Source organism: Perca fluviatilis, chromosome 5, assembly GCF_010015445.1.
Source record: "Perca fluviatilis chromosome 5, GENO_Pfluv_1.0, whole genome shotgun sequence".
NCBI lineage: Eukaryota > Metazoa > Chordata > Actinopteri > Perciformes > Percidae > Perca > Perca fluviatilis.
Genome location: NC_053116.1, coordinates 25,985,379 through 26,004,393, shown reverse-complemented (window position 1 = coordinate 26,004,393; position 19,015 = coordinate 25,985,379). Strand labels below are relative to the sequence as shown.

Sequence of the window (19,015 nt, the reverse complement as noted above, 5' to 3'; positions counted from 1 at the left end):
CATAAAAGCATGAAATATGGTACCCTTGTTCAGGCTGGATCCCTGAATAGTTTATAAATATAGCCATCACAAACGCCTCGTGGCGGCCATGGCGGCCATTTTACTATCCTAAATATGAAGGCTATTTGCATCATATCTCCTGAACCAAACATGATAACACATAATAGGGGATGTCTATCCCTACGTCCTGATGGTGAAGGATTATAATAATAATATATTATAATAGAGACAGAGCGCAATCAAGTCCCGCAGGGTCTATGTACGTTTTTATAGTTTGTTTTTTCTTTTAAACCAATGAAAGAATAAACAGAATCATCATGGTTTTTCAATTTTAAACCACAAACGAAAAGAAAAAAAACTAATGTTTTTCCATTCACCTGAACAGTTTATGATGTTGTATATGGTATCATTGTAATCATTGACCATTAAGACATAAGCGTAGACATTCTGTGTTATCATGTTTGGTTCAGAAGATATGATGCAAAATACATAATTTGGTTTTAGTGGAAAGTAAAATAGTCGACATAAGACATTTTTGCAATGGCTCCATTCCTGAAAATATTCCGGGCCCCAATCTGTACGAGTGTACCAAATTTCAAGCTTTTATGTAAAAGTGAACATAACTTTAACATATCACCTAGATGATATTGTGTTACTAAAGAGAACCAATGTATAGAAAAATACTAGATTTAGAGGCACACCAGACTATAATGGTTACAAACACTGTCAAATATATGCACATATAGTAGACTTAGTGGTGCAGGAGGGTTCACTTCACAGAACACCAAAGTTCAACTGTGTTACAGCTTTTATTAAGACTCCTCCAGTGCCTGCTGCATTCCTTCCCTGATGTGAATACTTTGCATTTTACTTCCAGCAGAGACATGGAAATGAGGTACTTGAGTCTATACTCCCTACTAGGCATGGGCCGGTATATGATTCAGACCATATGATAACCTTCAGCACAAATATCATGGTTTCACGGTATTGCGGTATCGCAGTTACAGCTTTAAGATGTATTATTTTTTTAATGTCTGGGTAAAATTGAACACAATGTATTTTATTTTTAAACATACTGCACACTGGCAGGAAGACTGATCTCTAAAGTGCACTTTTTGTCTTTAAAGACTCATAAAAAACAGCTCATACCTTAGGAACAGTATGACAGAAAGTTTTAGTGGTTTTGAAACCGTGACTTTTTCAAACCGCTGTATACCTTGAAACCAGTAACCGGCCCATGCCTACTCCCTACCAAATATCTCCCCCACTATCATATCAAACTACACAGACATTATGTATGTATATACTGTATGTGCCCTTTGTGAGTTAATGTATGTACTGTATAAACTGTATTATTTTTACAATCCAGTTTTTCATACTTCATTACCAGGGAAACATGAGGCAGTGCAGCATAGTCAGTTTAAACTGGATCTACAACAAAAGACAAAAAACAAAATGTTCCAATACCTACCAGTTGACAGGATTTTACATCTGCTGTGAGTTGAATTTGATTTCTTTATTTGTTATTCCTCAGAGTGTTAGCATATGCTGCCTTTTAATATGTTATCAGAACAGTAAGAAAAAAAGCATTCAGTCATATTTCTGTAAGGTCACCATGTTCTGATGTCTCTTAAAGTCTTGATGCTAAATCTGTTATTGGTGCATTTTTTGCAGGCAGCTGCCAGCATGAATAAAGTTATCTTTTGCTATCACCAAACAGATAACTGATCACCACTTAAGATAAAAGGATTGTGGTTTTACAGAACATTGGGGACTATGAGTGAATTAACAGTGTCATGATTAGGTTTAAACCATATTTATTGGCCTTGTGGTCAACTGACCACCTGTTTGAACAGCAACACAAAAACACACTATAAAACCTGTAGAATGTAGTTGGAACATGTTATATGGTCACTTAACTTAATGCTCAGTTAAATAGACTGTAATGTGTCTCTGGGTTTACTCTATGAAAAACAGCAGATGGGTCACCCTGCCTTGTGGAGCTGCTATACCTTTTAGATTTTATTAGTATGGGTTCAGTGTCTCATGTTGGTCAATGTTTTATTTTAGAAGCTTTTTCATTTCCAAGTACAAAGTCTGTTAGAAAACTTTGTTATTGATATGGCACCCCATATGAACTGGACCCCAGTTGGTGAGGTGAAACGGGTTGGCAGGTAGGCTACACAGCTGAGAAATGGCAGCCAGGTCAGAGTAAAGAGAGAATTAGGCGACAGGTCTGCTAAACTTCAACGTGTACAACTAAAGCTCAAGTCACTCACCTCTGACCGACATCCACCCTGTGTCAGCAGCCACTGTAAGCAGGCCAAGTTGCCGGTGGCTGCTGCGTCATGCGCCGGGCTTGCCCCGTTGTTAGCCAGGCAGTTACCCGGCAGCCCTGCCTCCTCCACCAGGAAACGCAGGCAGGTTAGTTTCCCGGCACGGGCTGCATGGTGGACCGGTGAAGCCCCCAGCACATCCTTGACGTCGCTGGTGAGCGTTTTTTGCGCTAATTGCACTTTCAGACTCTGCACGTCCCCTTGCCTTGCTGCGAGCAGCGTCCTGTCCCCCTCCACCAGCATCGCTGCTGCAGGTTGGACGAACCCTTCCTTTGGTTGCCTGCGTTGAGCCCGATCGTTTCACCTCGCTAATGGGGTCAGCATTGTATTTTTGCAAAGCTTCAGATCATCTCAGTCACCCGGTTAGTTTTGTGGGAAAATTCAGTTCTCGCTCCACATCCTCCCAGAGCCAGTCGGTCAAAAGAAAGATCCGTTTCCGTTCATACACATTTTAACATGCGATATCTTTTTACATGTTGCAATAAAACTCAGTCCATTGTTCTTAATCTGAGCGATAAACTAACCTGCTTTCTATGTTTTGCCCGACGATGTGGCTCGCTCAGTTATCCGCTCCTTACCTCCCTGACGCCCGCAGGATGCTGAACACCTGTCGCACAAGTTTGGTTTATGTTTTCAAGTTATCTATTTTTATGTGTTTATTAAGCCTGTTTTGTTAACGTGTACCATGTGCCTCAGAGAATATTCCGCAGTGTTTTTCTTCCTATAGCAGATGGCGACATATGGGACTCAGCGCCTGTTAAATAATCCATCAGGGGGAGGATCGCATGAGCCGGTTACAGGTTGTTGCTTTCTGGAAATCGGCTCAGAAGTTAAAGGGGCAGCAGTACGAAAAGGCTATAAAACTATAGCCTGACAGAGAGACAACTGGGGTGGTGATCAGTCAAATATAGATCCATGGCTAAAAACTATTCAGCAATGGACTTTTGAACAGACGCCAAGTCTTTTTTGCATGCGGCCTCACCGGCATTAATTTTACATATGGCAGTCAAAACAGCATCACTGGACACAGTTTGTACACAGTAGAGGTCCATCTGGTGGCCTTTTGTAAAACTGAGCTCATGAAAATGTGTTGCGCTTGTGTTAAGGAATTTGTCCGTTTACTGAGGGATTGTAGAAGTTCTGTAGGCTATCTAGCTAATATATTCAGAGTTCTTTCGTCATGTGCACAATAGGCTAACATTAATTGGCAATTAAAGTCTTAGGGCTAAAATACAAACAAATTAAATATATATGAAGTGATATAGCCTATACAATTAATAAAACTATAGGCCTAATGTAATTAGGGTACATAGGACACACACACACAGACAGAGGTGTGAGTTCTAAAGTCTTATGGCCTGTGGGATGAAGCCTTCCCCGAGCCTGGTGGTGTGGCAGCGGATGCTGCGAGACCATCCGCCGGTGGGCTAAGCCTATAGCCAGTAACAGTTTGATCAACACAGTTAACCTCTTATACCACCTTCTTTTGTAGCTAGAATATAAAACCAACATTGTTCTCTTAACTACTAAGCCATGGCTATATCACAATAAAATATGTTTATTCTTAACTAGCCTACTAGTCTGGGTTTAGTGTTTGTTTTGGAAAATGGTTGTGGTTACAAAGAACCTCAGGTCTTTATGTAGGCCTAACTGTGCGTGAATAATTGATGCATACAAATCTTGAAGTGTGAAACAAATTACTAGGCTACTTGTTGAAGAATAGGTGATAATGAAAATATTGTTAATGCACTGATTTGTTGTGATGTGAGTAGTGGTGGAAAATAACTCATTAAATTTACTCAAGTAGCCTGCTGTAATTACGTATTATTTTGAGGTACAAAGAATCTCCATTTTTTTTGCAACTTTATACTTCTCCTATAGCCTACTCTCATAGAGAACGGTTTTTACTTCCCTACTTTAATATGACGTTACTTTTCAGATTTAGGTTTTATAAAACGCATGATCTAAAATATAATGATTTATTTTAGACTAGCCTACAGTGCCTAACAGTAGTTCAAATGAGCTCCACCAACAGCAATATGCTGCTTACACGTTAATGGTCCGTAACAATAATCCAGTAATTTGGGCTACTGGATAAATAACACTGAATGGAACCTTTTTTTATAATGATTACTTTTCTTTTGATACTTATAAGTACATTTTGCTAATAACACAAATTTTACTCTATTTAGAATTTTACTTTTTCTCCGGTAAATGATGGATGACTATATTCCACCACTGGATGTATGTGTAAGTCAAATGACTCACTTTCCCAGTCAAAATACTCAACCGACGCCTATAAGTCCATTGCAGCTCATAAATGCAAGCTGTTAAAATAAACCACACGTATTATGATCTAGTTTGGTTTGACCTTGTCTTGAATGATGAAGGAAGTAGGCTTAATGGAGACAGTAATTGCCAGTATTTCCATGAATCTGACCTGATGAACTGTACTACTTTTAATCACCAAACGGTGGCAGGAAAGCTTCATATTCACCAAGGTATAGCTGCACCTGCGGAGGTGTTCAGTTGTCAAGTCATCATTTTGTATTGGCTTCTCTAAGTCACTGCAGCTATCTAACACACGTCACAGGACATTCAATATGTACGAGTGACGACTAATAATAAAAAACAACTGAATTTAGAATACCCTTTAATCCAAATCGACCGATTTTACTGCTTTAGAGGCTAAGCACTGTTTAAATACGAGGTCTATTTAAACTCAAGCCAGTATATCCTACTCGTGTTCATTCTTGTTTATATAGGTTAATATATATATGACGTGTTCTTATATTTTTGATGGAATGATTTGGGAGCTATAACCTCATAATAAGAAAACGTGCAGCCTCACACCAGGTTCCGGCACTTTCTGCCTCATCGCCGTCAAATTAGGTTGATTGATTTTTTCGCTTAAGCGGTTTTTGCCTGATGTGGTGGGTTTGCTGCGGAGAGTGGAGGGAGCGAGGGGGGGGGTGACGGGGTTAAGGGCGAGACTCGTGCTCGGCGCGTGCCTCTCCAGCCATCTGTTGCACCGGTCTAACTGTCATAGACACCACGCGCCAATTTGGGGGGAGGAGAGGGGAAATTCCTACGAGCGACTGATAACTCCCTAAAGGAAATGGATAATAATAACTCTCGATTCAGGGGGGCATTACATCAATACCATCATAGCCTGCAATAAGTAGCCTAGGCCTATATTCTGTAACAGGAATTATGCTTGCAGATAAAAAAAAAAGTTAAATAACTTTTTATTAATGCGAGAACATCATTTTATTTCAAAAAGGTCTTATATATTTAATGTTTGCTTTCTATTTTGGGTCTTTTATTTCTTTTTTTTCTTTCATGTTTAACCAAAGCACTTTGTTTTGAAGTGTTGAATATATTATTATTATTATTATTATTATTATTATTATTATTAATAATAATAATAAATGATAACAATAACATATTAGGCATTCCATATGGTGGGATATATTAGTTTTCATATAGACATACTATCATTTGTTTGTTGTCCCTGAAAGCAGTGATACAACTGAGTTTATTACCAATATAGTGAATTGATTTGAATGAGTAATTTTTCGACTTGAAAAGCCTATTTTTGAATGAAATGGGGTATTGGTTATAGCCTACTGTGAAAGTAGGCTATTTATTTGCCTGTTTGGTAGGCTAAATGAGGTCCAGACATAAAAGCAGAACACGTCTTTGGTGCAGCTGCAGCCAGCAGCTCTATAATGAAGGGTGATCCGGAGTCTTTTCCCAGGCTTAACGTTAAAGACGCTCCCACCACTTCAAGCAATGGGAGGCTAAATCCCTATTGAACTGGAAGGGAGCGGCCAACGGTTTTCCTACTAAGCCTGGGAAAGCTGGGATATTTCTTGCACGCGTCAGACGTGCGACAGTTATTTAAATTGGTATCAATTATTCAGCGCGTGGGCCCCATCTATTGTATGGTCACATCTGCTGCGGCGCGGGAACATTCAAATTAGGACATGTTCTGCTCATGTTCATGCTGCTGATAACGTAAACCACTGCCTGGCTGTTTGCAACAATAAAAACTGTTGAAAACAATAAATTAACACTTTCATGGCTGACCCAGAACCATCTTTATGAGAAGACAAGTCTCGATAAAGAACACTACAACATTTGAGTTCGAGTTTGAAATTACTGATTTGAGTCGATGATATAGGCAAAATAGCTCGTTTTATTTTCTTCAAATCTCTATTTGTTAGACGTCCCCGTTTTAAAACCACCTTCAAAACAAGGTTATGTCAACATTATATATAGGCTATATATAGCCTATATATAGGCTATATATAGCATATATAGGCTATATATATATATATATATATATATATATATATATATATATATATATATATATATATATATATATATATATATATATATATAGGCTATATATATAATAACTTATTTAGCCTATAAATAGCTATTTTGTAGTCCCTATAAATTTGTTTCTGTTTCTGTATTGTTTATTTCTTATATGTTTAATATTTTTGTTTATGTATGTATGCACCATTCACTAAGGAAAATTCCACTTAGATGTAACTTACGGTGGCAAAAAAACCCTATCTGATTCTGATATATTATAGGTACTGTAGTATAGCAGCTCCTCGCGCCCATCTGCAACGGGCCAGCTGGTTGGCGCGTGCACTAATTGCTTTCGCTTGAGTAAACCATGGACGCGTGCAGGGAGGATGCCTTTAGTCTATGTTGAACTACAGAGAAGCGTGTCTTTACCTTAATGTATGATCTAAAAAACTAATAATGCATCAGCGACATATTTACTTAATAATACAAAGATTCACATAGGCCTACTGTAAGCCAACTGTTGTTCACCATAACAATAGAAAACCAGAGGTAGCCTATACATCTATGTTTATAAAAAAGGAGACCAGACAAAATCAACTTTATTAATCAACTCAAAAAAGTTTAAACACACAAAGAGAAGAAATTACTTTATTTATCCATTTCCATCCTCCCATCCACAAACTGCATATTTCCCTTAACATTTCTTTTTTTCTTGCAGTCTTTTGGATTGGCTTAGCTGGAGCTGAAATACATTGAATGCAATTTAAAACATCAGGAAAACATCTTAAAGCAGTGTCTTATGAAGTATTAAGAAGTTGATATCTGTACTATTATTATATATAATAGGCATATATATATATATATATATATATATATATATATATATATATATATGAATGTAATACGTTTGATATTTAAATTTGTCATAGGCCTACATTTGAGATGTGAGCATGAGATGTGAGTAAAGACTTTTAAGTCAAACTCTTCATGAATGTTGGTAAAAACAGTAAATGAACACTGCAGCTTTATTGTAGTCAGTAGCCTATAAGATGCTTTCTGAAATGCTGACCTACTGTTTATGTACTGTCTGAACTGTGAGTTCACTTTGTATTTTTTATGTACAATGTTTGGGAGTGATTAGGATTCCCTTTTTCACTCCAAACCCTAAATCTTAACACACATTCAAATTCTAAAAGCCTCCATTTCTAGCTATATGAGGCCATGAACAAATGAGACCTTTAATAGTATCTGAATCTATCATGTTTCTTGCTGAAACATTTAATAAACTAATTTTAACAATTGCAATTAAGTGTTGATGTTGTGGGAAATAAAAACAGCTTTCAATTTTAACATTGCTGACATAAATCTTTTTCATAGACCATTCAGACTGATGTAAACAACAACAAAAGATAGACACATTTTCTGTATAACCTACAGTTATGGTAATTTATTGTGCGTGGTTATTTTACTTTTAGTGTATCCAACAGCATTAGAACAAACGCAGGAATAAACATGCTAAGTTTATAAAGTAGCAAGTGATTATTTGGGCAGCATCTTATCCTTAAGTTCATCTTGTCCCTTCTCAACATAAGTTAGAGGTCTTCTGTCCGCTTAAACTCACCATGCAGGCTTGATGTCTCCCCCACAGGGACCCGGTCATCCGTGAGTTGCAGTGAGAATCTCCATGGTCAGACTTTCTCACACTCAGGCTCATTAGCAGCTGACAGAAACAGCACAAGTGATTTGTCAAGACAGGCGTTTGAACAATGCAGCGTCTATTGACAAAAGTCAAACAAGTTTTGGACCACTCTGCTGTGATGTAATTGACTGGCAATGTGGTGAAGTAAATGGTTTCTCTCTGTCTCAGTTGATTTTATTTGAAGAGGTAGTAGGTCCTTAGGCAGGCTATTTGACTGTAGCCTACTGTACACCACACAACTATAGCAAAACAGCCTACATCATACACTGGAGTCAGAATAGCTGTACCCCATACAGGAAATGTAAATATAAAAGCAGATTATATTCATGTCTTAATACTATACAATCTAATCCAAACAGTGTTACAGTAAAACACGTTTTAGAGCTCATTTTCAACGTCTTTGACAAATGTCATTATTCAAGCTCAGACAGCGTTACAGCAAATATAGACACAAACTATTTCATGTATAAAGGCATAAAGATGTATCATATAAACATAGGCTACATACAACAGCAAATTGAAACAGGTGAAAATAAGTGGGTGAGATTCAATGTAGCCTAAATCACGGTGTCTTGAGATTAAATTAAGTCTTATATATACTACACATAGGCCTAAGTGACATATTCATAATGCAAATCGGTATAAATATTAGGTTACGTTTTAAAAATAAAAATGAAACCTACCAGGGTGTGACTGCGTTGCCCCTCTGCTCATCATTTGAAGCACACGCAGCGGTGCGTGCGGGTCGTTGCTGGTTGAAGACTGCAGTTGTATTGAGCGCCCTTTTACTACACGAGGTTTGGGGCCAAATGACAGAGACTCGTTTCTCTGTGGGCGGACACCTCGTACAGGCCACGCCCTATCATGGCTTGGCTCAGAGGCACTTCTGAATGACTGTGCAGGACCATGCAACAGCTAGAAAAATTTACAAAAAGCCAATATTTTAAATTATATATTCATTGTTTTGTTCTTATATAACTGATGTTGGACTATTTGCAAGCTGAGTCTCACTGCAAGAGTAGCTAGGCCAAACGGAAAGCAATTTCATTGCTTATTTGTTGTTGCCAGGTTATTTTTCAAATTTAAAATATAATAATAATAAAAAAAAGAAATTGATTGTGTAACTGTTCCAAATAAATCCAGGAAGGCGGAGATAAACATACATCCATCTTCTGAATAGGCCTACATGTTTAGCACTTGATTACCACCTTTTCGTATTTGACCAAATGTTAACCCTTTGTTCTAATTTCATTCCATTGTTATGAGCAGTTACAGCATTGAAACGAGTAATTAACATTTCATATTTTGTAACATATAATAGCCTAAATCGGCCTTATCATTAGTAAACCACTTTGAGAATATTGTTCTTATATAGCCTATTGGACATTGCTTCAATATAGAATATCTTAATGTCAATGTATTTTCGTGATTAACCTCCCATTCTTTAATTTCCCCCCGGACAACTCTTAATGGTCGCTGTGTCTCTGTAACTTCAAAATAATTCATCTGAGCAGGAAAGCCATCTGCTGCCATTGTTCGCCTGGCTCGTGCTGTTCTCGTGCCCCTGATATGGCTACACAATGGATTCCCCTCAATCAGATATCCAATATTCAAAAAACCCGCCAACAGCCGACTGTCCTGCCTTTCCAATAGCCTACCTGGCCTGTAGCTGGGGGCTGCTTAAATCCCTAATATCCTCTATTATTTACGAAGAGATGAAGAAATAAACAGCTATTTTGTTGTTGTTGTTGTTGTTGTTGTTGTTGTTGTTGTTGTTGTTGAGGTTTTAGCCTATAGCGTCTCTGTTTTACCATTCACGTCTGTTCCTTGAACACCAATGGAGTGTCAGACTGCTGGCTGTCTGTGAAGCGCACATTGAGGTGCATTGACAAGCAAAGACATGACGACAAGCCTGTCAGAGCTGGAAACCACTGCTATTGGTGGATAAGCCTATGCGACGCTATAAGTTTACCTTTGTCAACTTTGAAGCGCAAAACAAATGTGCGCCACCAGATGTGTGCTGTGCATTACAGCTTGGCTTTTGGCTTTGTTAGGCTTGGTTGGATATTCAAATCCTGTCTGAGCCATCCCTCCGATTTATGCAATGTAGCTACAAAAATGCTTTTCTGAAAACGACGCCAGGCTCGATGCTTGCATTGTAATATAGCCTACTTCATTTTCAACGAGGGACAGTGTGGCTATATGGACGTATAGGCTTCTAAAAGCTTCCGTGAAGATATAAAGCACAGTATTTGCATGTTTGCATTCATAGTATTTTAGAGAACCATAATCCAACCATACGTGATCTCTCCTTCAAAATTTATATTTCTGTCTACGTCGGTGTTTTACTGCATATTGTTGGTGTTTTTTCATGTTTGAACAGGATTTTTACCCAGTTTCTACCAGTGTAACGAAACGCTTAGTTTCAGTTCTAGTTTCATTGTGTACCACATCTTCAACAGCAACCAATGGACTTTGGGCTTATATTATTAATAAACGAATATCCCGCAGAGCGCACGTTTGAGGAAAGCATGGCATTGTTAAGAAGATACGAGGCAGCTGAAATCATAAGATATTTTTAGACTCTTGGAGTTGTATCTAAGATTTTAAATAGGCCTAACTTAAGTCAAAGGCCTATAGGATATAAACCATATTGACAAGGATGCCATCTTTTCTGCATCATTTGGGCAGCTTGATGTTTTATTCAGAGAACACTAATTTATCACAGTCTTTTGTTACCGTCTCATTTAGCACATGAGCGCTGGGGATGCTGACGCAGACTTTGGGACAGAATCAGTGACGTCAGATGGACTTGGTGCAGGAGAAAACAAGTTTGGGTTTTCGTCACTGCTGCGGCAGACGCTTTATGAAACTAGCGTTGGTTTAGGCGTGGGAAGCGTCTTGGCATATTTTGATAGGTATTCCTTTTGCAGGGAGAAAGGTGTCTCATCAGTGATTTGACATAACCAACAAACGGTACGAAACAGGGCTGTGCAAAAACATTTAGTTATTTAATTTACTTACTGAAAAATATACATTTTTATATATTTAGATGTCCCTCTTAACTTCTTCACAACCCCTCCCCCCATCTCTCTGAAGCCATACAAAGAGCATCTCTACTCTCAATATGCCTATATAATTGTTTGCAGCTGAAGATATCGGGATTGTATTGAAACAAATCCGACAGCTACCAAAAAGCAGTAACATTAGTAAGAGCCACTTTGTTAGGTACACCTGTACAATCTAATGCAATCCAATACAACAGCCCTGCCATGGACATATACTTTTACAAAGCTTACACATTTCCAGTTTACACATGAGCGGGGCAAAATATTATAAACACTTTTCAATGTAATGCTCAATACTAAACGTAAAGAAGAATGTTCACCTTTCGTAAAAGTAGAATTCATGGCAGAGCTTTTGCATTAGATTGCATAGATGTACCTAAAGTGAACACTCGAGTATAAGCCCCATTTACTTTTAATGGTCTTGTGCCAAAACAGTTATTAGCACTTTGTTGCACTTGAATGTCACTCAGGATACAATACAGGTGCATGACCAAAGTAAGACTTTATGAAGATGGATGTTTTTGTTTGTTTCCTATAATTGCCCCCATCTTAACTGATGTCCCTTTCCATAGAGTGTAGAGCTGGTGTCTTGGTGTTGGACGGTTCATTCATTCTAGGAGACGTTAGTTAGTTCCTCTCAGGATAAAGTACACACATAGAAATCCCTTCTCTATTTCATTGGCACACATATTGTGCAAATTTACATGTAAGTAAGATGTCATTTTGGGAATCTAGACACAAAAAAAGACTGAAAAGTATTTGTTATCCTGACCTTTTTTCAGTGGTAGAGAGGAATTACTACATGAGGACCAACATGTAGTGTCGGGCCTGAATGGGTGACTTCCGAGCAACTATTTAGCACCACAGACAGCTTTCACCTGTCAAACCACCCGTTCCCCTCTTCAGCACCACGGACAGAGGTCACCTCACAAAGCTCCACCACATGGAGCACAAGAGTCCACCAGTCACCCACACCTGACTACTCTTAATCAGAGACGCAAAGCCAAAGATGAGGCCCTTAAGAAACAGCCAGATAAAGGTCTGTATGCCCGTATACAGTATCTTGAAGATCCCTTAAATCACAACCCCTTTCATGTTGCTTTCTGTTGTGTTAATGAAGGAGAGGAAAGAAGCTGTTCGTGAGGTTTTCTTTAGTTTCCTGGTTTTCCCAGGAAGCCTTTTCAGTTTTCGGACCTCCTCTTTGGAAAAAAATAAATAATGACTCAAGGTCCACTTGCCAGCTTTTTTTGAAGCTTGCATCTCATGGCGATTATCAAAGCAAACTCAATCTGCTGATAAAGACTGAGATACGATTAACAGCTACGAAAGAGGTTAGTCGGTGCAGCTTTAAGCCCAAAACATTTCCTACGGAAGTCTTTTTAAAAAAAAGAAGACATATTCAAGGGCTGAATCCAAACCCAGTATCTCATGGCTACATGATAAACATCGTATTGCTCAGTGACTCATCAGAAAGTTCACGCCCTTCAATCTAAAGGGAAAGGAAGGAAATGGTTATTTAGTTGAATTCTCCACATGGTCTTTGTCTCGGTACTTGTGTCATAACCCAACATAACTGCTACACAATCATACTGGAATGGTCTTACAGTAGCTTTACACTGTGAGCTGGAAGCACATGATGACATACTATACAAAAGTAGAGAGATGTGCAGAGCTAATGCAAAACTGGTGGCAGAATCGCACAGGCTAGCTTCATGTTGCTGTAGAGTGGGAGGGGACGCTATTGATATTGGAGCTGGAATAGTCCGTTAAGATCACTTTTCTGGTAGAAATACAATCCATCTAATTAGGAATTCCCTGTCCAAGCAGCTTGAATAGCAACACAGCCATTTCTGCTGCTGCCAGTTCAACAAACTAAGTGGAGAGAGATACTGAAAGAAAACTGTAATGTTTTTAAGCCATATAGGCTAAAGGATCATTTGTGAGGAAATCGTTATGCCAACAGTCAGAATTTGGCTGCTTGATTTTTTTTGGATTGCTGCAGCTAGAAAAAAAATATGTACAACCAAATTAGTGAATTAGTGATGAACTCAATGTGCAACAGCCTTACAAAAAAACTACCAGCGTCACATCAGCAGTGTGTGTTATCTGGTGAAACGGGGTTCTCAGCGCATTTTTCACCAATGTGCAGCTGAATCGGGTGCTAATCAGAACAAGAACAGCAAACATTACAGGGCAAAATATGTTGAAATGTTGGATTGTAGTGTCGACACAGTACTTTTGAAACAATATTGAGTCTACAAATCGGTGTGCTCCAGTGCTTTTTCCTTCTGAAATCAGTTACTCTATAGGTCACACCGCACCACACCGGCAGTGATGAGAGTAACTGTGTTGGCTTGAGTTTGTCCCTCTTTTCCAATATCAAAATTCCTAATTGTTTTATCACTTAAAATCTTTATACCTTACTTTTGGTAAAAACAAAAACGAGGCTAACTTTTCACTGTGACCTTTCCTCTAACTGCTCGGTGTACCCCTCACACTGCTGTATGTCTGTGATGTAAGACTTGCCATAAAACACAGCAGAACTAGCAGAATGACTAGCCCACTTTAGAGTGCCTGCAGGCTTAAGGAATAATGACAGTTAAAGCCTTCATGCTTCATTCAATAACTGCATTTCTACAAATATTTCATTGTATTACCTTGCTCAACTTAAATGTTTAATAATATGGAGCCAGTTGCTTTTTATATTTTGGTATTGTTGTATAAAACTAGCTTTCAAATGTCAATCTCAGTATGATAATTTCTGCACCTCAATGTTAGTTACATTGAAATACTGTGCTGTCCCCCCCCACTATAAAACATGTAAAACTACATTTCTCATTGGTTCCCCTTAAACAATGACAAATGCAAAGGTCTGACATTTTGAGTCAGACCATTAAATCAAATGTCTTTCATTAAATAGACACATTTCAAGAAATTGACTTAGAAATAAAATATCTCACTTAAAATCTGGTTCAGGGATAACAAGAGAAACAGACTAAATTAAGTTGTTTATAAATTGTCTTATTCTATCGTCGTTATTTACAAGAAAACAGAAGTGATAATTGGGGAGCTGCAGATAAAACACACTACATCTCACATCATTTTAATATGGAACCAATTTTGAAATTATACATGTTCTAACCACTTTTAGCATTTCAATTATAACAGTTAAAGGCGATCAGTCTTTACGCCTACGAAGTCTACATTTTAGCTAACACGACGGTTTTACCTGAATATTTTAGGATACAAATCCCGCTATAAATTAGCCTAAGTGTTTTATGGTTAAAAAAAAGAACATTTTTAAAACACATTTATTTTACGTCAAGTGGGATGTGATCACAAACTGGGAACAACAGGAAGTTTAATCAAACTTGTCATGTGTGTCTCAATGCTGTACTCAAACAGCAGCCAGCAGTCTGTACAGATGCTTCAGTATGATGCGGATAATGTTGGCGTAGAGTTTGGCTTGGGATGCCAGACATCCTTTCAGCTACAGTCACGATTTGAAGGCTGGAAAACCTAGGAAGTCTGGAAGTCTCCACAGCCGCGATGGAAACGATCGCCTTCAGCAAGGCAGAGTCCGTCGACGCTTTTGGTTTCACGCATCAATAAACCTGCGCAGGCTCCATCTGTCTGGTCGCTCTGGCTCGTGTCAGTCTCATGCCGTGTATACTATCACATTCTCACTCATCAGAATTGTTTTCTTTAACTCAAGGATTCAGATTTTAGATGTTTTCTGGGAATATATATATAATACAATTTTACCTTTTGCTCCAGATTATAACGGTTGGCAATGTTTCTTAATAATCCTTAATATGTCATAAAACGTGTTCCTAGTTTTCCTTTATTTTACTTAAATTTGATAAATAGTCAGGTATTAAATTCAGTAGCCTAGTTTAACGAAAGAAACAAAGAAAACAAAGAAGCTAATCATATCACTTTCCTATACAGTTGCTGGAAAAGTCCACTATATTCTGTACTTCCTTCAACAAAGGGTCACTGTGCTCTCAGCTTGCACAGATGGATACCCACGCCGAAACAAGGACAAAAAGGGTCCCAACCGAAGCCTCTCATGCACTTTTTGGGTTTTATCTCGAAGTGCCCGTCCCCAGACTGGACTTGATGGCAGTTATTTGGGGCCCCATGGGGCAGGACGCGTGCAAAACTGCGCATCTATAATGCTTTACCAAAAAACAGAGGGATAAAAGCCCTCAAGCTACAGCAGAACAGCTTGTACCCGAAGAGCAGCGTTATCTTTACCAAAAGGATATGAGCTTGTTGAACTACAGATGTTTCCAGATGTAAATAAATCAACTGAAATTGAGTTGATATTTCAGTGTGTTAAGCATGTTCCCGCTCTTTATTTTTGCCTTAAGCCTTGAGGTTGGAAATGCTTCAGTAAACAATTCTGTGCGTAATGGTTGTGCGTAAAGCCGGTATTTGCCATATCAAACAGATTTAGTTTTATTTGGTGTCTTTTCTGTGAACTTATCGTTTTAGGACGTCCTTTCAGCATCTTGTTGTGCAGTGCTGTTTTTACTTGGTCTGATTTGTAATAATGTATATAACTCCGCCATTGTGTCTATGGGCTGGGACGCAAACCTCCCCCACTCCAAAAAAGACAAAAAATCTAGTTGGAGCACATTGATGGTGAGGGGGCACAAGAACAGGAGCAGGGATGCTGATGGGAGCAGCAACAGAGTGGTGCAACGGTGGGAAACAGAGGAGGGGGTGGTGTGTAGTGTGTAGCCTAGATGGAAGATGAGAAGAAGGGGGGTTTCCCATCTGTTGCGCGGTTGTGGCGCGTGCCGAACGCGTGAATCCTACTGGCAGCTCACTGCACTGTGCTTGGTTTGATGGTCAGCAGCAGAGATTGACTGAAAGTCTTCGAACATTTTGAAATAAAATCCGTTTACTTTCAGTTTAAAATATCTACAATAGTATATTTAATATTGTGTCTAATAGTTTTTAAGGGACTATCACTTCAAAACAGGTCCAGTTTTGTACTGAATCAAATGCCTATTCCTCACCGTGTTATCCATGCAGTGATAGAACAGACTTGTGTACTGTATGACTCCTTTGTATATTCATATACTACGTCCCTACTCCGCAGACGCACGCACTCCGCTCTCTGCGTGTGTTGCAGGTTGTCACGTCACACAGTCTCCTCCCCCAATCCTCCAGGTAAACACCGTGTTGTTGATATTGGAAACAAGCTGCTGTGGGTCCACAAGCAGATGTTAATCCATACATAGCGTGGCTTGGGTATCTGGTTTATTAATTGTAGGAATAGATTACTCCTGTCACCTCAAAATCACTCATCTGGTTCTGTTGTTTCGTTTATTGTGGCGGGTTAGCAAATCGAGTACATAAGCATAAATAAACTGACTGAATGTATGGGTTTTTATTATTATTTAGATCTAACTTTTAATTGTTCGTTTAAGGCAGTGCAACTTTCAGGTATGTCATTAAACTAAAATGATCTTATTTGGCCTCTCATTTGTGGGGACGTTTCTATACAAAAATAAACAGGATAATAAAGATTGTCAATTTAATAACACAGCCAGGCATATAAAGAGGCAACTCCTGGAGAAATTTTCCAAAAAGCAGCTATGTGGTATAACCTTTTATGTTCGAAAATCATCATCGTTATATGGCTTGTATGCGCAATTGGATCTTGGATGAACGTTAAAGCTTTATATTTTACACGCAATAAAGCGCAACATCATCACGAACCTCCGCATACCAGCGCTAGACGCAGGGTCCCAACGGGACCAGATGGTCCAGACAGAGCTCCGCTCATCTCCCAAAGGCATCGCCCCCCTGTGTCAAACCCCCAGCACAATGGCTTGTGTTCCCTCCCCTCTGACGCGCCGGATCCACATAAATAGAAGGCTCTCCAGCTCTGCGGCACACTTCAGCTCAGCCGCTTCAAGCGCAAGTATATCCCCTCAAAAAAACACCGCAACAAGCAGAAAACAAAATGAGTCCCAGCATCACTACTGAGGCCAACCAGCTTCTCCCTGCCAGGTCCACCGTTGCCCAGAGAAAACAAGCCAACGAACTGAGAAAGGTAAGGAAAAGAGAGAAACCGTACATCTCTTTATGTTACTGGAAATGTTTTTTCATTTGACTCTTTTAAAAGTATGGCTGATAACCGTTTTTCATGATTTCTTCCAGACTCTTAAACCCTTGCTGGAGAAGAGAAGACGTGCTCGTATCAACGACAGTCTCAGTCATTTGAAAAGCCTGATTCTTCCTCTGGTTGGCAAAGACAACGCACGCTACTCCAAGCTGGAGAAAGCTGACATTCTGGAAATGACAGTCCGTTTCCTCAGAGACCTTCCTTCCACTCCAGTCAAAGGTACGCATCATCTCCTGAACTACGATATGCATTGCACAAACTATCTTATCTGCGATTATAGGCTACACGTGAAATTCAAGCCACTGATCAAATCTCTTTTCCCTCCAGATTCCGCAGAGAGTTACAGAGAAGGCTACAAAGCCTGCCTCCAGCGCGTCTCCACTCTGCTTCCCAAAACGAGCCTGGACCAAGACGCGTGTCAGCGGGTGAACGAATTTGTCCAGCAGTCCACGTCCGCCACCGTCACCCCAACCTGCCTGAACTGCTGCGCTCAGAGCTCCAGGACTCTCCCTCAGATCCATAAGAGACTCCTGAGCCTCAAATCCAGCTTCAGCTCCAGACTGGAGAGCCAGTCCCGCAGCAGCGGCGGCGCAGTGGCTCCCAGCCGAGCGCAGTCCGGCCCGCAGGCTGTCGGAGCTGCCATGTGGAGACCTTGGTAGATTAGATGGACATTGATCTCATGCGTGTTATTTATTTTGTGATGTTATTTATGCTATTTGTATTCCAATGACCGTAATCTTAGCGATTAAGAATTGTTGGAGTTGCTGTACAATAATTTAATTCAGCATTTGGCTCCTTTACAGTTTCATGCCAGAGAGCAAACGAGCACAGATAGGAAAAGAAACGGAAGTCTATGAGCTTTTTTTAAAATGCAATCTTCTTTGGGGTTTCAAAGATATGGGTTGTAGACAACACTTTTGTAAAACCCCAAGGGTTATTTTGTTGGAAGTTTGCACGATATGGACTTAAAAGTATTTTGGTCTGTGCAAAAGAATAGTCTGTAAACACTATGTGTTAAATAGGATTATATAGTATTCACTGACGTTATGTAGCCTAAGAAAAAAAATGTTTTATGACTCTTCAAATGTTTTGTGACACTTGTAATGTTTTGTCATTGACAACAAACTTTTCAATAAATGTGCATTTCCCGAATATGACTGTGTTGTTTGATCTTTGATTTTTGTGGCTTTACAAGGATCTCAAATGTATCATTAAACCCAGACGTCTTAGTAAGAGGAATCTTATGAAAGGAATGAAAAAGGCGCGCAAACGCATAAAGCCACAGGTCAGCCTGAGCCCATTGATGCTGATGAGCAGCTGCTCTATTGTTGCAGATGTGAGGCTCCTCTTTAGTTGCCGCCAAATTGGTGGGAAAAAAGTTAGACTGGTTGTGTGATGGGACACACACACTGAGATGACTGCAGTTGTGAATTACAAT

The 19,015-nt window shown here is 39.3% G+C and overlaps 2 protein-coding genes and 1 long non-coding RNA gene across 6 annotated transcripts in view; 1 reads left to right on the top strand and 2 right to left on the bottom strand.

The window, feature by feature from the left end:
- espn (espin) overlaps positions 1-3,102 on the bottom strand; it is a 49,195-nt gene extending 46,093 nt beyond the window's left edge. For 3 of the 4 annotated variants that reach the window (XM_039800763.1, XM_039800767.1, XM_039800765.1), the window contains exon 1: positions 2,280-3,101. In XM_039800763.1, the coding sequence (XP_039656697.1) occupies positions 2,280-2,579 (300 nt within the window). In that variant the 5' untranslated portion in view covers positions 2,580-3,101. Of the gene's footprint in view, positions 1-2,279 lie in introns of all 4 variants that reach the window. The other variant, XM_039800766.1, reaches the window with a different exon arrangement.
- A 4,197-nt stretch (positions 3,103-7,299) lies between these two features.
- On the bottom strand, positions 7,300-9,161 carry LOC120559215. Its single transcript, XR_005639231.1, has 3 exons — positions 9,048-9,161; positions 8,287-8,385; positions 7,300-7,407 (listed from the first exon to the last, which is right to left on the bottom strand). It is a non-coding gene; the product is annotated as an uncharacterized LOC120559215 (long non-coding RNA).
- A 7,994-nt stretch (positions 9,162-17,155) lies between these two features.
- On the top strand, positions 17,156-18,713 carry hes2.1 (hes family bHLH transcription factor 2, tandem duplicate 1). The gene is made up of 3 exons (XM_039800768.1): positions 17,156-17,505; positions 17,613-17,796; positions 17,905-18,713. The coding sequence occupies exons 1-3, from the start codon at positions 17,416-17,418 to the stop codon at positions 18,234-18,236; spliced, it is 606 nt and encodes a 201-aa protein (XP_039656702.1). The 5' UTR covers positions 17,156-17,415; the 3' UTR covers positions 18,237-18,713.
- The last annotated feature ends 302 nt before the right edge of the window (positions 18,714-19,015 follow it).